The sequence below is a fragment of the Mastigoproctus giganteus genome, chromosome 8, assembly GCF_048544385.1.
Source record: "Mastigoproctus giganteus isolate SK-2022 chromosome 8, ASM4854438v1, whole genome shotgun sequence".
Classification (NCBI taxonomy): Eukaryota; Metazoa; Arthropoda; class Arachnida; order Uropygi; family Thelyphonidae; genus Mastigoproctus; species Mastigoproctus giganteus.
In genome coordinates this window covers 49,307,609-49,334,541 of record NC_143582.1, presented here as the reverse complement: position 1 = coordinate 49,334,541, position 26,933 = coordinate 49,307,609, and the positions used below count along the sequence as shown (strand labels likewise).

At 36.5% G+C, this 26,933-nt stretch overlaps 1 protein-coding gene across 1 annotated transcript in view; it reads left to right on the top strand.

Annotated features, from left to right (window-relative positions):
* The window catches only part of LOC150081524 (SET domain-containing protein 4), a 65,532-nt gene that overhangs the window by 24,267 nt on the left and 14,332 nt on the right, over nucleotides 1-26,933 (top strand). The window contains exons 4-6 of the mRNA XM_090380235.1: nucleotides 5,880-6,309; nucleotides 13,739-13,913; nucleotides 26,112-26,205. Coding sequence (XP_090236361.1) covers nucleotides 5,880-6,309; nucleotides 13,739-13,913; nucleotides 26,112-26,205 — 699 coding nt within the window. The remainder of the gene's footprint in view (nucleotides 1-5,879; nucleotides 6,310-13,738; nucleotides 13,914-26,111; nucleotides 26,206-26,933) is intronic.

Here is a 26,933-nt window from a genome sequence, read left to right as displayed (position 1 = left end):
CCCCCAGAAATGTGCTTTAGTAAAATGTGAGGTGTTAATCTCTGCCTTTACGGTATTGTTTATTCAGTTGCTACATGCACGCAGCTTTGTTTATGTGTATCAAGCGTGCCTCCTCATTTTGTAATTGTGCTTTATTCCCTTAAAATGAGTAAAATACTTAAAAGGTGTGAAAAGGAAGCATCCTGGTGAAGACACTGCAGATTCAGAGAGAAAAAGAAAAGCAATATCGATAAACAGAGGCAGACTGGGTCAAAAATTCTTACCTGGGAAAATTTTGTGAAAAAAATGTGATGGCCAAAATCACACCGGGGTTTCCCCGGTAAGACTGATGGCCAGTCTGCCTCTGTCGATAGAGAAAAAATATGAAATTGTGAAACTCTTTGAGCGAAATAAAAGACCATGTGATATTGCACGTGCTACAGGCCTAAATGAGGCAATGCCGAGAATTAGAAAGAATGCAGAGAAAATAAAAACAACTTTCATAGCAGGAACAACTCAAAGTGTAATTAAAATCCATTAGATCAAGACACAAAGAATTGGAAGAGATGGAATGGCTGTCATCTGTTTAGATAGAAAATCAAACAAGAACAAGTTTGCTTACGATAGAAGCAAAAGCATTAGTAATAGTCGTAATAAAATACTTACGTATTTTTTTACGATTATTTATTGTGTTTGGTAATGTTTTGGTTACAAATGTGTGTTCAGTCTTGGGTGGTTGGCACCTAACCCTATTTTTCCCATAGGGCCTGTTGTTTATATTGCACGATTTTGCATTGCACGAGGGTTTCTAGGAACACAACTATTGTGCTATACGAGGACTGACTGTATATGATGTAAAAATTATTTTTTGCATCTAGTTCCTCTGTTACTTCATCAAAGTAGCTAACCATATTAATCAAACAAATCTCCCCTTAACAGATCTAGCTGTGATTTTCGTGTAACTGCATTCTTCTGAAGATGGTCTTTGTACCTTTTTTAACCACTGATAATATTATTTTCAGTGGAACAGAAGTCAAGTATACAGGTTTGTAATTATTCGCTTTGTCCATTATCCCCTTTTATGAACAGGAGAGACATTTTCACATCTCCTAACCATAGGTTCCTCTCCTGAATCCAAGGTTGCTCTCATAATTATGGCCAAAGTTTTGCTACTTCTTTAATATTATATGAGTACATGGATTGCATGAGCCCCTTGTGCCTTATTTACTTTTAACTTCCACTTCTCTGGCGCCTCCGTAGCCAGGTGGGCAGGAGCAGCAGTGCGACCACCAAATACGGAGGATGCACGAAAGGTCAGGGAAGGATCACCGCATATCCCCGGAGCAATATGGCCTTAGTTGCTAATGCTCCTAAAAACCAAATAATAACAGCTTCTACTTCTCAGTTATCACAAAATTATTTAGCTCCCAGTTATAACTTGTTATATATTTGGTATCCCTATTCCTCAAATCTTCATGCATGAATGTAGATTGCAATATTTACTAGTTTTTTGGTAATCTGAACAGGATAATCAATAGTTATGTCATTTGTATCTAGTGTGACAATGTTGTTCATATGTTTCCTTATAGTGTTAGCATAAGCGAAGAATTCTTAGCCAAAGGCCTCGTAATGTGCCTTAGCTTGCTTAATCCCCTTGGTGACTTGGTTGCGGACTTCTTTGTACTTACTATAGGTTTCTGTGTTTCCTGATAATTTATATTCATCCCTTGCATTTTTTTTTGTCTGCTACTAGTCCTATCAGTTCATCTGACATCCATTTAAGTCTGAACCTTCAAAAATATCTCTTAGTTGGTATAAAAAACTTAGTACCTTTCATGATTACTTTGCTGAGTGCTTCCCCATTTAGAATTTATAATTGGTAACATTATAGTAGTAGTAGAGGCATGTGATGCATGAAAGCAAGTGTATGAGCTTATGCAGCATCAGCCAAAAAAAAAATCACACCATTCCCTCCAAATGCCTGTCCAGTTCCGCCTTAAATTTATTTAACCTATCAACTTCCACAACAACAGATGGAAGTTTGTTCCAGCAATTAACCACCCACTGGCTAAAGGCAAATTTCTGCACATCTATTCTACCTCTGTCTTTTCTTAATTTGAATTTATGCCCCCTTAGGTTCGTAATCTGAACAAGTGGAAGGATCCCATCAGAATTCAGCGTGCTGAACCCATTCAAGGCCTTAAATCAGATCACTGCGCAGGTGCCTAGTCTCCAGCCACTGGAGACTAGGCACCTGCAGATTCTTAATGCATGAAGAATCACTACTGATAATCAAATCAAGAGTATTGCTCCCTCTAGTTGCCTCCCGAACATGCTGATTTAGAAATTTAAGCCTCTCTTGGTAAGAGGATCCCTTCATTCCCCCTCACCAATCTTGTTGTCCTTCTCTGTACATGCTCAAGCAAATCGACATCCTTCCTAAAATGAGCCCTCCAGACCTGTATGCAATACTCAAGGTGTGGCCTTATACAGAGGGACAATCACCTCCTTTTCCCTGCTAGCAAAATTCCTATATATCATTCACAAAACCCCATGACCTGCCCTGGCAGCCTGTCTGCATTGCTCAGAAAACTTCATATCTGACTACACAATTAGTCCCAGGTCTTTTTCATTTTCTACCACCTTAAGTGTAGTACCACACAGTTGGTACTTTTCTCTCCGGTTACTTCTACCCATATGCAGTACTTTGCATTTGTCAAGGTTAAACTTCAGTTGCCACTTCTTAGCCCATCTGCCCAAATTATCTAGATCCTGTTGCAGTAGCACACTGCCATTACTGTCATTAACAACCCTGCCAACCTTTGTATCATCTGCAAACTTCGACACTAAGCCTGATATACCTTCATCAATATCATTGATAAATATACAAAAGAACAGTGGACCCAACACTGAACCCTTTGGGACTCCATTAATAACATTAGTCCCCGAAGAGCAGCAACCATTGATTACCACCCTCTGTCTTCTCCCACTTAACCATCCTTTTATCCATTGTAGCAACTTACCCTTAATACCATTCTGCTCCAATTTGTCCAAAAGTCTTCCATGCGCAACAGTGTCAAAAGCTTTCCTGAAATCCAAATATATGATATCAAAATTATTTTTTGCATCCAGTTCCTTTGTAACCACATCATAATAATCAGTCAAATTTGTCAGACAAGACTTTCCCTTAACAAACCCATGCTGTGTCTGAATTATTGCTGCAGTCTTGTCTAGATGATCCTGCAATGAATCTTTAACCAGTGACTCCATTATTTTCCCCTGAACAGAAGTTAAACTAACTGGTCTGTAATTACTCGTGTCACCCTTTGTTCCCCCTTTGTGAATTGGGGATACATTTGCACATCTCCAGTCCGTGGGAACCTCCCCTGAGTCCAAGGAAGCTCTCATAATTATGGCTAACGGATTGCTTACTTCCTTTGCTGCCTCCTTTAATATAACTGGATAGATCCCATCCACCCCAGGTGCCTTTCTTGTATTTATCTTCAACAATTTCTCCTCCACTTTACTCTCAATTATTACAAGATCATCTATCTCACTGCCAGTGTTTACTTCAGCTATGGCATTCCCCTTCCTGAATAACTCCTCATGTGTGAATGAAGATGCAAAATATTGATTTAGTTTGTTAGCTACCTGAGCAGGATCATCAACAGTTGAACCATTGATATCAAGTGGACCAATCTGATTCATCCCCTTCCTTCTAGAGTTTACATAAGTAAAGAACTCCTTGCTGTTTTTCTTTGCAGACCTTGCCAAAGATTTCTTGTAATCTACCTTCGCCTGCCTAACCTCCTTTGTAACTTGGTTACAGATCAACTTATATCTATCATAAGCTTCCGTGTCACATGTTAATTTATATGTATCCCATGCATTTTTCTTCTCTGCCATATGTCTCATTAGTTCATCTGACATCCATTTAGGCCTGAACCTTGAACAATATTTCTTAGTTGGTATGTAAAGCCTAGTAGTTTCCAAGATAAGTTCTTTGAATGCTTCCCATTTTGAGTTTGCTGTTAGTAACATCTTCAGTTGGTTCCACTGTATAGAATTTAAATACTGTCTCAGATCATCGTAGTCGCCTTTATGAAAGCAATAACCCTTCCTTTTACCCCTGATGGTAGTTACCTCCTTGAGTAAATCCCACTTCAGCACACTGTGATCACTGCCACCTAGTGGTTCCTGTATCTGCAGATTCTTAATGCATGAAGAATCACTACTGATAATCAAATCAAGAGTATTGCTCCCTCTAGTCTCCTCCCGAACATGCTGATTTAGAAAACAATCATCCAATAAATCCACAAAAGCCTTGCTAGTGTGCGAGTGACCAATGCACAAATTGCAGTCAATATCTGGGAAATTAAAATCCCCCATTATAAGACTCTGATTTACTGGCCCACTTTATTTCTCTGTACAGTTTCTTATTATACTCATCAGAGTCATTAGGCCTATAGCACACTCCTACTCTCAATTTTGATCTCCCAATGCTTATGTCACACCAAACTGACTCGACACTGCACTGTCCAGCGATGTTGACTGGCTTCACTTCCTTGGATTTTATGTGTTTCTTAACTAATAGCAGAACCCCTCCTCCCTTCCTATCCAGTCTATCCTTTCTGTAGACGTTGTACTCCCCAAATTCCAGTTCTGCATTACTTATATCTGTGTGACGCCACGTCTCTGATATCCCAACAATATCCGTCTTTGATGCTTTGAGCAATACCTCAAATTCATCAAATTTATTTACCAAACTCCTAGCATTGGTGTACACGCAAGTATACATGCACCTGTTCTTTTTCTTAACTACCCTAACACAACCCATGTGTTTACTTGTACCCCAATGACTCCCAGCAGTCTCTGAAATATCCTGCATCTTATTTTCCAAGCTGCTGCTCATTCCAATAGAAGCAGTGCAAGAATCACTTTCACCTCTGCCAGTGGCTACTGTTAATCTATTAGTCCTTGTATCCCCCAATCTGGCAGTTTTCCGACCCACCTAACACTGCCTCGATAACATTAGCAAACATTCTTGCACCCTTTCTATTTAAGTGTATCCCATCCCTGTAGAAGCAGTCTCTTCTGTTAACAAGTACAGACCAGGCTGAAAAAAATTCTACCCCTCGAGCCTTGCACAATCTTTCCAGGGCCGAATTGATCGACAGGGCTCTCATCATATACCCCTTGCTATCGTGTTGCAGACACTTTCAAATTCAACCCTAATTCACGGCTTTTTTTCAACAGTCACCTGTACTTGTTAAGTAATTCTGCCGGTCTCCTACTCTTAATATCATTAGTGCCAACATGTACAACTAAATCACCTTTTGTGCCCTTAAAAGATGATATCCGCTCTACAACATCAACCTTTGCCCCTGGCAGACATACCCTGGTCCTGTTCCACCTATCCTTTTTACAAAGCATGTTTCCCGTTTCCCTGACAATAGAGAATTGTTGTTGGAACAAACTTTTATCTGGTGTGAAGAAGTATTTAATTTGGATAATTCAAGGAAGAACTAGACAAACAAACTGTTAAGAGGGAATGGACAGGTAATGTAGGAAGTGTTTTTTTTTTGTTCTTTTTTTTTTGGCTGGTGCTGTAAGCTTTCTTTCTTACATTATTTGCAACTATTACTAATACTGAATGCTAAAAATGCACAAGTTTTGAGAATACTGGCACTGAAAATGTAACATTTCTTCTATGTGCTTATTTCTCTTCATTCAATCTGTGAAAAATGATGGGGGAAAAATTTAGGGTAAATAAATATTCAATTCAAAGACTTCTGAATAGTTAAAGTGAGTAAAATGTTTTGATATAGTTTATTAATGATACAGTTGAAATATTACTCCCCCCGCATGTTTTTTTTTTTTTTTTTTTTTTTTTTTTCCAGTGTACAGCCTCCTTCAAGTCCTGAAGAAATATTGACTATATTTCTTATGTGTGAAAAGATAAAAGGAGCTTCATCATTTTGGCATCCTTATATATGTGCACTACCCACATCCTATATAACTACAGCATATTATTCAAAGCAAATTCATAGTAAACTTCCCATAGGTATTCAAGATAGCATGATAAAGAAAAGTAAAGAACTGAACACATCCTTTAGAAAATTAAATAAACTGCTTTCTTCTTTAGAACTAACCTTTCCAGAGTTCCAAGGAAAGTTTTGCTATCAGTTATACTGTTGGGCATGGTGTAGTGTTAACACAAGATGTGTTCATATTGACTGTGGTAGACCTTTCTGCAATGGAAACTATTGTGGTGGCCATCTTGCACTTGTTCCATTTTTAGATTTGCTAAATCACTCAAGTAATGCCAAAGTAAGTTTTTTTATCTTGTCAAAATATCTTATATCCCAGAAGTTAATATCATTTTATACAGTTTTTTTAACAATAATTAGCTAACTATTTTAAAGCTTTATATTATTACTTATTTTCTTGTTTTGTCATACTTTATCTATTACTGATTAAATAATTTATTGATAACTCATCCGTATTAACATGTATAACACTTTTATAAAGATAGGTGTGGTAATTTTTTTGGACAAATTTCAACTATAAATTAGTAATATAAATGTTTATTTAAATTACTAATTTATGTCTGAAACTTCTAACAGGTTTATTTTTGTATAAATCTATGTTTATTAGCACTGCAGGTTTTGCAGTGCTAATTAACATAGATTTGTTTTATCCTTTGGTGCTAAGGATCTTTACTTTACTGCTAATTGCTGCAGTGCTGCTGCTGCCAACTGCTCTCTAGTCTCAAATTCTTGAGTTGAATCCACAGCATTTTCCTGAATCCAAAAATGATTGTTATATAGGATGTGGGTAGTGCTGCAATTTATAATTTTATAGATTTTACTCATATGAGGTAAATAGTGAGGAACATTGGATCTGTACTTGTTTTGTGTTGTTCTTCAGCTCATTAATGCAAATTAATTAATATAAAAATACTAATTTGATTTATATGGCATAGATAATCTTAATTAGCTCTACAATAAATAATTTGTAACATCTACCCTGAAATATTTTGGGGACAGAAGTAGACAGTGATAGCATGAACATTATTTCATCTGGTGTGGGAATTGATGTTCTTTAAACTATTCATAAATGATATCTAAATGAAACAAATTTGCATTTTTAATCATATTCAGTGTGTAAAACTTTGAAATTCTTTTGTTGGAGTGAAGTACAATATAAATAAAGCATTACTGTTGTGAATAAGTTTTATTTTAAGTATTTTAACTATCTATAGTATAAAGCAAATTCAAGAGTTGCAAAAGCAAGTCTTGTTTTTGCTTTATGCAGTAGATGGTTAAAATACTGATGCTAAATTAAAACAGTCTAGTATGTTGTGGCAACTTCCCAACTTTTACCATTCAGTAAAATGTCAACTTTATTCAAAATCGTAGTAGTAGTAGTGGCACATGATGCAAGAAAGCAAGTGTAGGAGCTTATGCAGCATCAGCCAAAAAAAAAAAAAAAAAAAAGAAAATCACACCATTCCCTCCAAATGCCTGTCCAGTTCCTCCTTAAATTTATTTAACCTATCAACTTTTACAACGACAGATGGAAGTTTGTTCCAGCAATTAACCACCCGCTGGCTAAAGGCAAATTTCCGCACATCTATTCTACATCTGTCCTTTCTTAATTTGAACTTATGTCCCCATAGGTTGGTAATCTGAACAAGTGGAAGGATCCCATCAGAATTCAGCGTGCTCAACCCATTCAAGGCCTTATAGACCTCAATCAGATCACCGCGCAGGTGCCTAGTCTCCAGCCACTGCAATTTGCAGAACTTAAGCCTCTCTTGGTAAGAGAATCCCTTCATTCCCCTCACCAATCGTGTTGCTCTTCTCTGTACACGCTCAAGCAACTCTACATCCTTCCTAAAATGAGGCCTCCAGACCTGTACGCAGTACTCAAGGCGTGGCCTGACCATTGCCTTATACAGAGGGACAATCACCTCCTTTTCCCTGCTAGCAAAATTCCTATATATCATTGACAAAACCCCATGACCCGCCCTAGCAGCCTGTCTGCACTGCTCAGAAAACTTCATATCTGACTGCACAATTACTCCCAGGTCTTTTTCATTTTCTACCACCTTAAGTGTAGTACCACACAGTTGGTACGTTTCTCTGGGGTTACTTCTACCCATATGCAGTACTTTGCATTTGTCAAGGTTGAACTTCAGTTGCCACTTCTTAGCCCATCTTCCCAAATTATCTAGATCCTGTTGCAGTAGCACACTGCCATTACTGTCATTAACAACCCTGCCAACCTTTGTGTCATCTGCAAACTTCGACATTAAGCCTGATATACCTTCATCAATATCATTGATAAATACACAAAACAACAGAGGACCCAACACCGAACCCTGTGGGACTCCACTAATAACATTAGTCCACGAAGAGCAGCACCCATTGATTACCACCCTCTGTCTTCTCCCACTTAACCATCCTTTTATCCATTGTAGCAACTTACCCTTAATACCATTCTGCTCCAATTCGTGAGCATTTTATGTTTCAAACTAAGTACTGTTGTTATTGTTTTGGCCTTTCTCAGTTTTAAGGGTAAATAATCAAAATATTTACCTAGTGAAATAAAAGATCCAGCACTATAGTTATTAAGAAAGAATAGTAAAAGTAAAATAGCCATGCCGGTGGTAATTAATCAGAGGGAGATTAATGGTAGAAACTATTTGCTCAAAAAAGCAGAGTTTATAGTGTATACTGCCACAGTGTACCTTGCATGCACCTCTCAACTCTTTTGATTTTCTGTTGAAACATTTCATTCTGTAGAAATCATATACTTTTTTTAGTGGAAAGTTTACTTTTCTTCTGGATTTCACTCAGGTTTCTTTCTGATATTTTATGTTTCACAACATAGGACTCACATCTGGTGAGTATGGGCTTGGCACACCCAGGGTCCTGAGCTGGATATTATCATTCTTCTCTTTCTTGGTGATTCCCTTCTACTTCTGACTCTCTTTCAGGGTAACTCGGAAATTTTTTTTGGCTGATGCAGCGTCAACCTCAAGCTTCCTTTCACTATGTGGCTAGTAATAATATCTTAATAATAATATGTTTTTCAAATATTTACATGTTGAATTTATTGATATAGACTTCAAAGCTCTTGTTCTTTGTTTTATTTTGGCTTCAGGAAGTAGCAGAGTTCCATGTTTTAGTATTAGTATTGGCAACATGTTGCAAGGAAATAAAGCTTATACATCATCAGCCATTTAATACACACTTTTGCCATTCCTACCAATAATTTTTCCAATCTCACTTTAAATTTATTCAAATTGCTTACTTCCCCACATGGTGGAAGTTTATTCCAACAATTAATGCAAATTTCCACACATCTGTTCTACACCTATATTTTTCAATTTAAATTTAAAGGAGACATCTGAGAAAAGTAAAGGTATCATGAGCATTTCATTAGACTGATGGTCTCTTTACTCTTTCTCTTTTAAACCTTATACACTTCATTTAAGTCACCACGCAGATGCCTAGTTTCTAGAGACTGCAATTTGCAGAATCCCAGTCTTTCTTGGTAAGAGTATCATTGTTTCTCTAATTAATCTTGTTGCTCTTCTCCACCCCTTTTAATGAACTAGGCACTTGTAATATGAAGTAATATGAAGTTGTCAAACCTGTATTCGATATTCCAGATGTGGCATAACCATTGCCTTATATTATGAGCTAATTGCCACTTTATCTCTCCTAGCAAAGTTCCTGTATATTATTGACAGAAATCCATATGATCTGCTGCTCATTTAAATCTCAAGTGCCATTTTCTAGCCCATCTGGTTAGTTTATCTAGATCTCGAAATAGCATGCCCTTTATACTGTCATTAGTTGCTGTGTTTGCTTTTGTATCATCAGCATCTGAGGATATGATGTCGTAGGATATAAAATTATTTTTTACATTAAATTTCTTTGTGGCAGCCTAATATATTTTAACTAATCTGATTAGTGAGGCATGATCTCTCTTTCACAAATTCTATGCTCTTCTATGATTTATACCCTTCTGTACTTGTATAATTTTTCTGAAATGTTTTCAGATAATTCTCATATTTATCTTCTTTTTGAATAAGATATCAGAGCATATAACTTATATAAGGATTGATTTATTTTCTATGAATAAAAACTTAATATTCTCCTTACTCTGTGAAGGTAGGTAATAGAAGTAGAAGGGACAAACGAGGAAGAGGAAAAGTTAGTTCTGTTAGTTAGCATTGGATAGTGTTTTTAACTGATTGGGGATTGTGTTTGGAGGAGATTGGTGGAATTATATATGTCAAATCAGAAGAATATTGGCCATGGAAGTTTTTAGAGAGAAGACATGCAAAAAAATATGAAAGTCCACAAAACAGATTGGAGAGAGAGTTTGTAAGAGATAAGTCATTAATTAACCTAACTGCCCTCATTTGAAAGAGTTTGGGAGCTTGAGAGAGGTTTCAGGGCACCATTCTCAGATGTGGGAACAATATTCTATGGTAGGGCAGATTTGAAACTTGTACAGAATGAGTAGCTGTTTAGAACAAAACTTAACATCGAGAATGTGAAGAAGAAGAAGAAAGCCGACTGGGCTAGCCAGGTACCAGGATTGGTTTTACCAAGACCTTTGGGTTGCGGGTTTGATTCCCACCTCGGGCTTGGATCACAGTAAAATGCAAAAACTTTGGGAAATGCAATATGGCCATAGAAGCTGATGCCCCAACAACTAACAAAAAAAAAAAAAAAGAAGAAGAAGAAAACCCTGTCTTTTTTTATGCAGAGGAAGCAATATTTTCAACGTGTTTATGCCAAGAAAGATCAGAGGTTAAGGTAATCCTTAATAGTGATATGTGATCTTGTGTAGAAATTTTTGTGTACACAAAATTTTTGTTGTTATTGTTATTTTATTGGAAAAAATAAGACAGGACTGAGTTTTAAAAGGATTGAAGGTAACTAAAGTTTCTTTGCCCCATTGGAGAATTACCTGGAGATCATTATTTAAGGAATTGGTTGTGGATGTTTGAAAAGTTGAAGCTGTTTGTGCAGGGACAGATGTCTCAAATTGGAAGTGGAATGTGGTATACTATCATTAGCAAAACTAAGAATAGGATTTACAGTGATTAGAAGAATGTTGTTAATATACAAAATGATGAAAAGAGCAAGAGAAACAACTGAACCTTGGGGAATGCCAGCATTGGATGGTATTTCATAGTAAAGTGAATTTGAAAATAATGTTTATGTAGAATGAACTAGATTTGCCTGTTTTAAGAGCAGATGAAATTTTGATAGAATATTTAGAACTGTTTTATTTTTTCTCTCTGTTTCAATGCTGTTTTATTTTTTCCTTTTACAGTAAAATGCAGAATGTATGTTTTCAGCCTTGTGAAAAAGAACAAACAGAATTTGAATCACATATGTCAAATAAATAGTAGTTTTGTTTTTAAAATGTGAAAAGTTTGTTTTTTTTATAATAAAAAGATTTTAATTATGGATTTCCTAACAAAAGTAAGGCCGGTTACTGTTGCTTCAAAGTAATAGATGAAGAAATATCTTGTATTTTGAATATGTCAACATGCTTCATGTTTATGTTATATACACGATGCAAAGTCGCTTCTTGATTAGACTGGGGTTCGAGCCCGTCACACCAAATACAGAGAATGCGGAAAGGTCAAGGAATGACCACTGCATATTCCCGGAGCAATATGGCCTTAGTTTGCTAATGCTCCTAAAAATCTAACAACACACATAACAACACGATGCAAAAGCTTCAACTGCTTATGGAGTAACATTAGGAATGTTATCAATAAAATGGATGAATTTGAGCTGCTGACTATGTTTACAGATCCTGATATAATAGGGTTAACTGTGACTTTATGTCACCCTGGTGTGATAAGTTTCATTTGGAATGTGGGGGAGGGTATTCTTCTTATCAAAACTTGCCAGAATCAGTTGTAAATCATGGACTGCCAGGTCATCCTGTGGGATAACTTTTCTGAATCACCATGAAAATCAACATAATGGCTATTACCTCTATCAGTATGTTGGGGAGAGTATAAGGGGCAGAAATATTTTTTATCTGGTCATAACCAATGACTTAGATAATATCACAAATGTGATGGTACAGTGACTGTTGCGAATGGATGACCATGGTATCCTAACATTTTAATTTCAAGAAAGGATATTACTGTGAAGTATGAAGGTTTTTGGGTTCATTCAATTGGGACAAAATATATTACAGGGAAAGTGCATTATGGGATATTTTTTGAAGTATGGGATACTTTTAAAACATTAGTTGTTAAAGCCCCTAGTGCATTCGTTCCATTAAGAAGGTATTGCATGTGGAGGATGGTGAGATGGCTGTAAAAGGACTTAGCTCAGTAGAACAGAAAAAGGCAGTGTGGAACAATTATAGATGGGTGGTTCAGATTCATATGATTATAAACTGAATTGTAACAAGACCATAGAGGGGAATTAGGCAGATGAAGGTCTGAGTGTGAAAACCACTAGCAGCCAAGGGAGTTAGTGACAAAGAGTTTTATTTATATGTAAATACAAAGGAGGAAAAGGGTAAACCAAGTAGGACTTTTGCTTAGTGGAAATGGCAGAATCGTAGATAATTTAGCAGGTGGTGGTGGTAAGCTGAATAGATACTTTTTATCCATTTTCACAACAAAAAGTTTCTTTCAGGGTAGATGATATTGTGCTAATATACTCAATGACTGTAAGATATGTGATGTTAAAATCACACAAGAGAATCTATTGAGAAACCACCGAACTTGAAATTGGCTAAGGTCCAAATGCAGATGGTATTTATCCAATTATTTTAAAAATATAATGGTAGATGGCATTTATTGAAAATATGGCTGCAAAAGAATATGCTAGGCCTTTAGGGTTAATTATGAGATCATTAGATCCAGAAATAATTCTCTTGGGAAGTGCCACTGTTTCTCCAGTGTGTGTGTGTGTGTGTTGGGGGGGGGAGATAATGTTCAGATGAGTAATTATAGATAAATTCTTAGTGACAGGGGAAGGCTAAGAATATATGATTAATAATGTTTTACAGGCATAATATGTAGATCAGCCTGCGAACACACGCAAATGCCTGCACATTCGTACAGACAATTACGCTGGTGCATTATGACCTACGATACTGATGCACAACAAAACAATCGGCGCCTCCATAGCCAGGTGGGAAGGAGCAGCAGTGCGTAGCACACACTTCTTGATTAGACCGGGGTTCGAGCCCGTCACCACCAAATACGGAGAATGCGGAAAGGTCAGGGAATGACCACCGCATATCCCGAAGCAATATGGCCTTAGTTGCTAATGCTCCTAAAAACCAAATAACAAAACAATCAGCTACAGAGACAATTTTTCTTTCGGCATGTATCTTGTCTTTACTATCATGGGTTATGCTTCATTATTTGAGGCATAACTTTTGATAGTAAATAAAGAAATAAAAAAAAACAATAACTTTAATTTTTAAATTTATGGTGGATTAAGCTAAAATCTACACATCAATAAAATCAAAAGTTTCTCACTTGTGGAAAGTGAATATACCAATTCACTTTTCACAAGCCCTTCACTAATGCCACTTTTTGAACTGATATTTCCCCGACGTATTTTCCTTAAACATTATTTAAAATTTATTATGATAGATTTTATTTGTCTGTAAACACATTTACATTAAAAAAAAATTTTTGTGTTTGTGGTTCTGTAGAATGATCAAAATGATTTTAATATTCCAGGTAAGAGCAGGCTATAATAAAGAAACAGACTGTTTTGAAATCATAGTATTCCAACATATTAAAAAGTATCAACAGGTGTTTATCAGTTATGGAAGTCATGACAGTCAAAAGTTGATGCTTGAATATGGTTTCATTATTCCACAGAATCCTAATGATTTGATCCTTGTTACAGTTGGTAAGTCTGTTAATGAATAGTATAGAAAAAAAGTAAAGATGGTCTTATTTTTAATATTACTTTCTGATGTAAAAGCAATTGATAAAAAACAACAGTGGGCCCAACACTGAACCCTGTAGAACTCCACTAATAACATTAGTCCACGAAGAGCAGCATCCATTGATTACCACCTTCTATCTTCTCCCACTCAACCACCCTTTTATCCATTGTAGCAACTTACCCTTAATACCATTTTACTCCAATTTGTACGGTAGTCTTCCATGCGCAACAGTGTCAAAAACTTTCCTGAAATCCAAGTATATGATATCAAAATTATTTTTTGCATCCAGTTCCTTTGTAACCACATCATAGTATCCAATCAAATTTGTCAGACAAGACTTTCCCTTAATAAACCCATGCCGTGTCTGAATTATTGCTGCACTCTTGTCTAGATGATCCTGCAATGCATCTTTAACCAGTGACTCCATTATTTTACCCAGAACAGAAGATAAACTAACTGGTCTGTAATTACTTGTGTCACTCTTTGATCCCCCTTTGTGAATTGGGGATACATTTGCACATCTCCAGTCCATTGGGGACCTCCCCTGAGTCCAAAGATGCTCTCATAATTATGGCTAAGGGTTTGCTTAGTTCATCTGCCATCACCTTTAATATTACTGGAAAAATCCCATCCACCCCAGGTGCCTTTCTTATGTTTAACTTCAACAATTTCTTCTCCACTTTGCTCTCAATTAATACAAAATCAGTTAATCAAAATCATTAGTTAATTCAAAATTAAAATCATTAATCACAATTTGATAACCTTTTGGCATTTTCCTCATGTGTGAATTTAGATGCAAAATACTCATTCAGTTTGTTTGCTATCTGAGCAGGATCATCAATAGTCGAACCATTGATATCAAGTGGACCAATCTGATTCATCCCCTTCCTTTTAGAGCTTATATAAGTTTACTTATATAAACTCTAAATCCTTGCTGTTTTTCTTAGCATCCTTTACCAAAGATTTCTCGTAATCTGCCTTTGCTTGCCTAATCTCCTTTGTGACTTGATTACAGACTAACGTATATCTGCCATAAACTTCTGTGTCGCCTGATAATTTATATGCATCCCATGCATTTTTCTTCTCTGCCACAAGTCTCATTAGTTCATTTGACAACCATGTAGGCCTAAACCTTGAACAATATTTCTAAATAGGTATGAAACATCTAGTAGCTTCCACGATTAATTCCTTGAATGCTTCCCACCTAGAATTTGCTGTTGGTAACATCATCAGTTGGTCCCACTGTACAGAATTTAAAAACTATCTGAGACCACTGTAGTCACCTTTACGGAAGCAAAAAACATTTCCTTTACCCCTGATGGTAATTGTTACTTTAAGTAAATCCCACATCAGTACATTGTGATTGCTGCCTCCTAGTGGTTCCTTTATCTGCAAATTTTTAATACATGAATGTTAACTGCTGATAACCAGATCAAGAGTAGTACCCTTTCTGGTTACCTCTCAAACATGCTGCTGAAGAAAACAATCATCCAATAAATCCACAAAGTCTTATTAGTGCATGAGTGACCAAACCACAAGTTCCAGTCAATATCTGGGAAGTTAAAATCCCCCATTATAAGACATTCTGATTTACTAGCCCACTCTATTTCTTTGTACGATTGTTCATTGTACTCATTCAAGTCATTAGGCCTATAACACACTCTTACTCTTATTTTTGCTTTCCCAGTGCTTATGTCACCCCAAACTGACTCAACATTGCACTGTCCATCTACATCAACTGGATGCACTTCCTTTGATTTTATGTTTTTCTTAATTAACAGCATAACCCCTCCTCCCTTCCTATCCTGTCTATCCTTTCTGTACACATTGTACTCCCCAAATTCCAATTCTGCATTCCTGATATCTATGTGACACCATGTCTCTGATATCCCAACAATATCTGCCTTTGATGTCTTGACCAACTCTTGAAATTCATCAAATTTATTTACTGTACTTCTAGCATTGGTATACATTCAAGTATACATGCACCATTCTTATTCTTAGTTACCCTAACACATCCCATATATTTATTTGTTTCATGATGACTGCCATCAGTTCCTGAAACCCCTCGCATCCCTCGCTCCAGACCGCTGCTTATTCTAATAGAAGTAGTGCAAGAATCACCTTCAAAAATCAATCAATAATATTAATATTTTAATGTATATAATAAGAGAAATAAAAAATTAAATAGAGAAAAAAATGAACCCTGTTCATAATATGATTAATTTTACAAATTCTTTGGACAGTTCTTGTGTGGAAACAGGACATCAACACTTTACAGGTTCACCTGTATTCTTCTTTCTTGGATTCAAATTGCAGATGCAGAAAACTCAGCTGCACTGTTGATGGAAAGAAGGATGTAAAGAATTAAGTTCCTCCTATTCTGCAACAGAGGGGAGGAATTTAGTTGACAAAGACCAGATGAAACTGTAAACACTAAAATGTTAACTGCCTTATCAACCTGAATAATGCTGTATGCAGATTGCTTAATCAGCCAAAAATAAAATGGCCATTCACAATGCAAGATGCATCCACTCGAATGCCCCACTCACATTATGAGTCTCGATTTCAAACTCTAAATATACTAATTTTGTCTTAATTATATACTCTGTGTTTTCTGTAGCCTTCGACTTGACACATCATGGCCTAAGTTGCCCATGCATCATAAAAATTAAAATCAAGTCTTTATATCCTTATTACCTGAAAGAAGTATGGATGTGAATATACATTTTATAAACAAATATTTAATAAACAGCAAAAAAATAAAGATGCAGATGATTTTGTAGGTGTGACCATAAGCTACTTAACTTATACAATAAATTTGAATTTCTCATGATGAATGCTATGCTAAAAAGATAGCTCTTTTAAGCTTCAGTTTTTAGAACTGGCTTTCTCTGGTGACATTAATTAGGTTTTATAACAATAACAATAAGACAATGAGATTTTTATAGAGTGAGCAACTGTTTGGAAGAAAAATACCACCAAGACCAAAAGAGAAAAATCAGTTTTTTTAGATGCGGAGGAAGCAGTATTTCTGATGTGCTTATGCCAGGAGAGATTAGAAGTCAAGGTAATTCCTATAGAAATATATGATCTTGTCTAGAAACCTGAGTGCCATTGAAGATAAGCATAGGAAAAGAACAATCCTTTTTGTGAGAATATAAGACAGGACTAAGTTTTAGGAGGATTGAAATCAACTACATTATCTTTTTCCCTTCAGAAAGTTATTTGGAGATCGCCATTTAAGGAATTGGTAGTGGATATTTGAGAAGTTAAAGCTGTTTGTCCAGGGCAAGGTTTATCAAACTGTAAGATGGAATCAATGTGCTATCATCAGCAAAACTGTGGATAGGATTTCCCATCAATGGAAGAAGGTCAGTAATATACAAGAGGGAAAGAGCAGGAGAAATAACTGAACATTGAGGAACACCAGCATTAGTGAAGAAGTTAGAATACAGAGAGCCATCTACCATCACCTGAAAAAACTGGATACACAATTGCAAAAAACAGATGGAAGACCACAGAAGGCATTGAATGTAATGTACTGGGATTGGCAGGAGGTGGTTTACCACAATCATCAATACATAAGTTAAATAAAAAGTAGGATGCTAGCAGGTCAGCTTTACCTTTAGTCGAGGTGGCAATAGAACGATCCAGTTTTGACAGAGGTGGGAGGTAGAGATGGACAAAAGTTGCAGCCAGTAGCTTTGGCAAGAGACCAGGATGCTTGAAGACCATTTGGACAAGAAGCAAGTTTTGTATTCTTAGCCAGTTCAAAATCTAGTTTTGACTGATTAATAACTTCTTTACAATTGTTGCAAGCTTTGGTGTAGGTAGAAAATGAACCTGAAGATTTGGATGCAAACCAATTCCAATATGCAGCATTCTTATCTTGAACAGCCTTACTGCATTTATTGGAAAACCAAGATTTGAATATTTGGAATAAAGCATTTTATCCCTACAAGAATAATTTCACTGTTACGATCTGATCAAACATTGGCATCAGAAGACTTAAAACAGTAATCTCACCAAGGAAAATAAGAATCATTAATCCAGCTTATTCCAAACATTAATTGTGAACTTTGGAAAACCAGAAAGAAAATCCAGAAATATAAGGCAGCATACAAAGTAACTTACCTGAAAGCAAGGAAACAAATTTTACTGAGTGAACCAGAGCATGCATATGTTGACGTAGCTAAGAAATATCAGTCAACAGAAACACCAACAGAATTTACAAATTCCTTCATGTACGCCCCTTGTGGATTGGTCTTGAACTGTCTTATTGATTCCCCAGCAGTCTCTTAAATAACATGTTGTCAATCAAAGCAGTAACAGTCCAGTTACAATACTTCCAAGCACTACTTCTGTCGCTTCCAATAAACTGCAAAATGAGGGAAGAACACCTACTAGAAATGACTTTGCAATCTTCTACAGTCATGGAAATTGATGTTGTGACCAATCGATGAAACCATTTTAGAAATTCATGCTGAGGAGGAGGATATGGACTCTTCATATCCCATGTTTCGAAAAGAGGACAAAGTAAAACTCGATTAACATAAACAGAAAGCATCTAAAAAATAGTCAGCATCAAACTAATTCTGAAACTCAAGTAATGGATTAGATTTTAAAATGGAATTACTGAGATTCGTTTTTAGCGCTACCTCCGTAGCCAGGTGGGAAGGAGCAGCAGCGTGTAGCACACGCTTCTTGATTAGACCGGGGTTCGAGCCCGTCACCACCAAATACGGAGGATGCGGAAAGGTCGGGGAATGACCACCGCACCGGAACAATATGGCCTTAGTTGCTAATGCTCCTAAAAACCAAATAACAATAACAAATAACTGAGATTCGTTTTTAGCAACATTTATGACATTCATGACCTAATTACTGTATAACCCAGTAGGCATCTGTCTACAAAAAACAAACCAAAGGCATTCCTCTCAGTTAAAACCAACTCACTCCACAGGAAAGACAGAACCATTACCCATACTGCACATGGTGGAGCAGCCATGTTATTGAACTACAAAATTCCTTCCACATATACCACTACAAACTACCTTGCAAGCAGTTGCAGTACAGTTTGTCATTGGAATAATCCTCACTCTAATATATATATATTGCACCGAGTCAGCCATGCCCACTGGCTGAACTAGATAATCTTGTCTTACAACTTCTTTTGAGATGCCAAGGCTTTTGCAATTACTGATGACCTCACACAGATTGTTCATTTACCTACCAGAATACCAGACAATTCTAACTCTGCAACCAACATGTTTGATCTTTTTCTCACAAACAATCCTTCTAAGTATACATTCAAGGTGAATGGTCCTCTAGGCACCTCAGATCACAATTTGGTGGTGGTCTCTTCTCCAATGGAGCCTTTCTCTCATAACCATTCTCTACCTTGTGTTGTTAGGTATTACAAGAATGCAAAATGGAATGATCTGCAAGATTTCTTTTCTTCTTTTCCCTTGATCAGATTACTGTTTCAAATCTTCTGATGTCAACGTTTGCTCAGATCGTCAGTGAAATTATGCTTGTAGGAATGAAACTCTTTATTACACAGTCCACCTTAAAATCTCGTCTTTTATCTAAACCTTGGTTTTCCAACAAATTTGCTAAGGCTGCTCAAAATAAGATTTGTATTGCGATTAGCCAAATCTCCAGTTTCATTTTCTGCCTACACCAAAGTTCACAACAATTGTAAAGCAGTTATTAATCAGTCCAAATTAGATTTTGAACAGGCTAAGAATAGAAAGCTTGCTTCTTGTCCAAATGGTAGTCAAGCATTCTGTTCTCTTGCCAAAGCTATTGGCCGCAACTTTTGCTCTTCTCTATTTCCACCTCTGCCAAGACCAGATGGTTCTATTGCCATTCCAGCCAAAGATAAAGCTGACCTGCTAGCACCCATGAGGAGTTATTCAGGGAATGGAATGCCAGAGATGAGTTAAACTCTGGCAGTGAGCTAGATGATTTTGTAATAACTGAGAGAGCGCCTCCGGAGAGCCAGGTGGGAAGGAGCACCAGTGCGTAGCCCATGCTTCTTGATTAGACCGGGGTTCGAGCCCTTCACCACCAAATATGGAGGATGCAGAAAGGTCAGGGAATGACCACCGCATATTCCTGGAGCAATATGGCCTTAATTGCTAATGCTCCTAAAAACCAAATAACAACAACAATAACTGAGAGGAAAGTGGAGGAGAAATTGTTGAAGATAAACATAAAAAAGGCATCCGGGGTGGATGGGATCTATCCAGTTATATTAAAGGAGGCAGCAAAGGAAGTAAGCAAATCCTTAGCCTTAATTATGAGAGCTTTTTTGAATTCAGGGGAGGTACCCATGGACTGGAGATGAGCAAATGTGACCCCAATTCACAAAGCAGGATCAAAGGGCAACACAAGTAGACCTGTTAGTTTAACTTCTGTTCCAGGAAAATTAATGGAAGCACTGGTTAAAGAAGCACTGCAGGATCATCTAGACAAGATTTCAGTTATAGCTCGGACATAGCATGGTTTTGTTAAGAGAAAGTCTTGCCTGACAAATTTGATTGGATACTATGATGTGGTCACAGAGGAACTGGATTCAGGGAATAACTTTGATATCATATATTTTGGATCTTAGAAAGGCTTCTGATACTGTTGCACATGGAAGACTGCTGAACAAATTGGAGCAGTGTGGCATTGGAGGCAAATTGCTGCTCTATGGATAAAGGGGTGGTTGGGGGGGAGTAGACAGAGAATGGTAATCAATGGACACTGCTCATCGTGGACTAATGTTATTAGTGGAGTCCCTCAAGGTTCAGTGTTGGGTCCATTGTTGTTTTCTGTATTTATAAATGATATTGGTGATGGTATATCAAGCTTAATGTCCAAGTTTGCAGACGATGCGAAGGTTTGCAGGGTTGTCAAGGACACTAATGTGAGTAAGCTGCTGCAACAGGATCTAGAAAAGTTGAGCAGATGGGCTGAGAGGTGGCAAATGAAGTTTAACATTGACAAATGTAAAGTACTAATTATGGGAAGCAGTAACCCCAGAGGGACGTATCAACTCTGCGGTACTACACTGACAGTGGTAGAGAACGAAAAGGACTTGGGGGTTATTGTGCAGGCAGATATGAAGTTTTCTGAGCAGTGCAGATGGCCTGCAAGAGGGAGCTCATGGTGTCTTGTCAATGATATACAGGAATTTTTCTAGCAGGGATAAGGAGGTGATTATCCCCTTGTATAAGGCAGTGGTTAGGCCACACCTCGAGTACTGTATACAGGTCTAGAGGCCTCATTTTAAGAAAGATGTAGATCTGTTGGAACAAGCTTAGTGAATGCAAGAAAGGGGTGCTCTTACGAAGAAAGGCTTAAGTTTTGAAAATTACAGTGTCTGGAGACTAGGCACCTGCGAGATGATCTGATTGAGGTGTATAAAGCCTTGGATGGTTTGAGCATGCTCAATGCTGATGGGATTCTTCCTCTTGCTCAGAATAATCACCTGAGAGGGCATAAATTCAAATTGAGGAAAGATAGTTGTAGGATAGATGTGCGGAAGTTTGCTTTTAGCCAGCAGGTGGTTGGTTGGTGGAACAGACTTCCATCCTTTGTTGTGGAACTTGATAGTATAAATAAATTTAAGGCTGAGCTGGACAGGTATTTGGAACGAACGGAGGAGTGAAATGGGAGTGGGGTTTTTTTTTTTTTTTTTTTTGGCTGATGCTGCATAAGCTTGCTTTCTTGCATCATATGCCTCTACTAATGCTGATGCATCCTATATTTCTTCTTCCAACTCGTGTATTGATGAACTTGGTAAACCACCTCCTACTATTCCCAGTACACTCAATTTAATGCTTCCTGTGGTCAATAGGATGTCAGAAGATTTTGAAGAATCTTGATGTTAAGATAGCTCAAGTCTTGATGGTATTTCTCCACTTGTTCTCAAAACTTGTGCTCCTGAATTTAATGCCTATTCTGTGTTGCCTTTTTTTTTCACTCTCTTATTCCAAAGGTGTTTTCCCTTCTGCTTGGAAATTTGGTCATATCCATCCAGTTCCTAAAATGGTGATAAATCTGTTCCATTCAATTATTGTCACATTGCAGTTACTTCTACTCTTTCTAAAGTAATGAAGAAATCAATTAACCATCAACTCTTAAACTATCTAGAAACCTTCCATATGATCAATGATCGCCAGTATTGATTCTGTCAGTGTCGATCCACTAGTATTCTGGCTTACGTTACCCATCTATGGCCAAATTCATTGGAAAAGTTTGGTGAAACTTCAGTAGTTTCTCTTCACATTTCAAAGGCTTGTGATCATGTTTGGCATAAAGGTCCTCTAAATAAGTTTCCATTTTATGGTTTTCCAACTGTTTTTTGCAATTGTGTATCCAGTTTTCTCTCTGACCACTCACTGCTGGTGATGATAGATGGCTCTCTGTATTCTAACTTCTCCACTAATGCTGGTGTTCCTCAATGTTCTTTCTCCCACTCTTTTCCTCTTGTATATTAATGACCTTCCATTGACCAGAAATCCTATCCATAATTTTGCTAATGATAGCACATTGCATTCCATCTTCCAGTTTGAGAAACCTTGCCCTACGCAAACAGCTTCTACTTCTTGAATATCCACTACCATTTCTTTAAAATTACCTGATCTCCAGGTAATTCTCCAGTGGGACAAAGATAACTTAGTTGATTTCAATTCTGCTAAAACTGTCTTGCAAAAAGGATTCTTCTGCTCCAATGCTTATCTTCCATGACACTGATTTTTAGGCAAGATCATATGTCTGTATTGGGGATTACCCTGACTTCTAATATCTCTTGGCATATGCATATTACAAATATTACTTCCTCTGCATCTAAAAAACTGGTTTTTCTCTTTTACTTTCAGCATTACTTTTCTTCCAAATTTTCTGTACAAATTGCAAATACACCCTACTATGAAATATTGTTCCCATAGCTGGAGAGGTGCCCCGAAAACCTTTCTCAGGCTTCTCGATTCCATTCAAAAGAGGGCAGTTAGGTTAATTAATGACCTCTGTAACAGTGTCTCTCCACTCTGTCTCATAGATGTTCTGTTTCTGCTACATGCCTTTTCTATAGATACTTTCATGGCCACTGTTCCTGTTCTTCTGAATTGGCTTCTATAATTCCCGCTCTCTCTTAAAAAGCAGTCCAAACACATGTTGCAACCAGTCAATATCCTTTTACTTCAAGCTCACAGAACCAACTGTTCTACTTCCTTATTTATTCGTTCAACTTCCGCTTTCTGGAACAACTTCCCTTCATATGTATTTCCTGAAAATTGCAATCTACAGAAATTCAAGTGTAATGTTAACAAGTGTCTTCTTTCATCTTCTCTACCTTCGGCTTACATATGGTACTAAGTACTATAGGTTCTATACTTCTCGTGTTTGGGATTTTCATAAAAAAAAAAAATTAAATTTTTTTTTAAACACTGTTGCCCTAGCTCCTGGTGCCATTCTACCAATTCTCAAACCTGGAAATTATCAGTCACCTTTAAATCCACACAACTGCAGATCAGTCTCACTTACTAGCTGCTTAGGTAAAATATTGGAATAAATGATACACATTCACCTTACATGGTATGTAAAAAGTCTAAACTTGATGAAGAATGATTAGTGTGGATTTTGGAAAAATAGGTTGATTTAAGGGTTAAGGCAAACATATGAAATGCATTAATCAGGAATGAATATCTACTCATGGGACATAGAGAATGCTTTTGACACCACTTGATGCTTTGGCTCATGGACTCTATGGCAATTTACCATCATAATTCAGAGATTTCTCCAGAATTGAACCTTTCAAGTTTTTTTTTTTTTTTTCAGAGTGACTATTCTCAAACTGCTGCTCAGAAAGAGCGAGTTCTTCAAGGGTCACACCTTGGTGCCACCCTGTTTGCAATCAGAATACCTACCATGACTCTAACCATTCCCAATACTGCAGAAATGTACTTTTTGCTAATGATCTTGCAATATCTAGCCATTCTCAAAAAAGTATGTGTTCCATAGAATGGCAACTCGAGGTGTCAATTAATAAAATAAATCATGGATGTCAAATAATGGCTGCTGATTATCACCACAGAAGACCACTGCTACACATTTTTAAATAGCATCTGGAACCAGAATAGGTTGGGAAGTCATTCTGTTTAATTCACTGACAATATTCAATTTCTGGGCTTTATATTATATGAAACTTAACTTTCTCATAAATGAAAACCTCATATACAAATTATTTCTTTGAAAAAAAAAAAAAAAAAAAATGAACATGCTCAAAGTACTCTCTGCTATGTCATGGGGCTCTTGTTAAGACAAGGGGTAATTTATCTGAAATCCTCCACTCATTTCTAACATTTAATTAATTAATTTTTTTTTTCAGAGGTTTGGCTGAGTAGTAACTCTCAGCTGAACATCTTGATAACCTCAAAAGCTCTCTGTGTAATCTTATGTCCTTCCTCACTGCCTGGTTCATATACTTTTTATTAAATTTGTTCATTCAGATGCAGCTTTAAAGTAGATAAAATATCTTGGGTGCAGGATACCTTTAATTCTTTTAATACAGGATGATATGTTTCACCTTTATACTATAATAATTCTCTCTTTAGTTCAGAGTTTTTTCACTGCACTTCGTTATTATTTTGCCAGTTCCTGCTTTACGAGTTCCCGAGTTTACTAGTGTTTTTTAAAGTATCAACAAAATCGAAAATATGAACACTAATTGCAATAAATAAATGCTAAACATTCATAAATGCGGCATTTGAAACCACTCGCATAGCTATACAATACAGTACTACTGTGCGTGTGTTTGTTTGTTCAGGCAGAGATAAGGAGGGAGGTCCACCTCTTAAAGAATTTTGGAAAGAATGCCATATTTTAGGTGCAATCAAAATAACAAAACGAGCATGGGATAAAATTACAGAGAAGAACATGAAGTGTGTTTGGAATAAACTCTGTCATCAGTTTATTGATAACTGAAGGATTTCAAGAACCAACAGAGATTGTACAAAATGAAACAAGTAGTCATAAATGTTGCTAACCAATTGCAGCTTGAGGTTTCTACAACTGACATCACTGATCTGCTTCAATTACACAACGGAGAGCTCATAAATGAAAACCTCATAGAAATGGCAAAATGTGAAGAAAGTTTAGCAGCTGAAACTCCTATTTGTTCCTTCACTATCAAGAAGCTTTTCAACACAGAAAAAGCAACTGAGATTTTGAATCACAAGATTCAAATTTCGAGTGCACTAGGAAATATGCTACAGATTTAAAAAATGCTTATGCATGCTATCATGAAATTTATAAAGAAAAGAGAAGATTTTCTGGATACAAATGACTCTTCACGATTTCTGAAGAAGAAGAAGATGACTCCCTGTGCTTTCAGCAAGCTGACTGGGCTAGCCGGGTGGATAAAGTGCCTGCCTGGCAACCCAAAGGTCGCGGGTTCGAATCCCGCCTCGGGCTTGGATCGCAGTACTGCAAAAACCTTGGGAGGTGCATTATGGCCACAGAGCCGATGCGCCAACAACTAAATAAAAAAAAAAAAAACAAAACAAGCTTTCAGCAAACCAACAACAAGTGCCAATAAGTGATGAACCATCAACGAGTGTGCATTTAGTGGATGATGATAAAGAATAAACATTCTTTAACATTTGTATGACATAAATAATTTCTTTATCATTATAATTTGCTTGATTTTAAAGGCTATGTTTTCATTTCTTTGGATAAATAAATCATTGTTAAAGCATAAAAAAGTATTGTTTTGTTAATCTTTATTACTATGGTCAAATTTCATTGTTCAGAACGTAAGCCCAATTTTTAACATCACATCTATGGGAAATATATTCCTGCTTTACGAGTGCACGCTAGGAACGAATTAACTCATAAATTCAGGAACTACCTGTACACAGTCCTGTTGCCAGAAGGTGTTGCAGGTCAGATTAAGGGTTCACAGACTATATGATTATGTATTTTTAAAAATGATTTTTCCAGAATAATATAACATAATTTACTACTAATGAGATCTAACAAAAGAAAAGAAATAGAATTTCTTTATTTTGTTAGAGATTTATTTAAACAAAATTTCTTTCTAGTGATTTGATTAAGTTATATAATTCGTTTTTTAAAACCCTTCTGATTATTTTAAATTGCAGAAGACCTGTTAGACAGTATCAGGGAAATGTCACCCAGATCTAGAGCATTAGACAAGGAAAAGCTTGCATTTCTACACAAAAATCAGATACTAAGGTAAATTGAAATAAATTCTCTTTGATATGTTCTGCATATATATATATATATATATATGTATTATTTTTTTGGTTTTCATAACTTTATTCACTGTTTACATGGTAAATGTTTTTTTTTTTATATTAATATTAAAATGACAAAGTGATGATGCAAGGAAGCAGACTTTTTCTGTATCTTCAAAAATAATAATAATAAATCTCCAGTCATATTTTTCTCATCACCAAAAGGTGGCCATTCAGTTCTGCTTTGAACTTTACCAAACTGTTTCTGTCTTTACATTTAATTTATTTTAGCGATCTACGAAAAAGATGACAAATGTGTGTGTGAAAGTTGTCCTATGTCCTACTCTTCAGTCTGCCCCTAAATAAGTTAATAAGTTAAATAAGTAAATTTCTTTTTTCAGACAGAGGGAATGTAAGGACTTAAAACTGCAAAGAACAAAAGGTACTTCAATAATATGTAATGCTATAGCACCGCATGTAAGAAAATTTTTACTAATTCGTCTGTCGCCTTATAATTTCTTTTCAGAATAGGAGAGAAAAAATAATACAATTCCGAAGTTGTCTTCTTTCTTCATGTGAAGCAACATGAGCTCTTCTATTACTATATCAATGGATACAACAGCATCAACATGATCATCTTTTACAGCCCATCTACAGATATAGATGTAAAAAACCAAACAAATAAACCTAAAAATCAAACCAAATAATTGATGTTATTGTTATTAT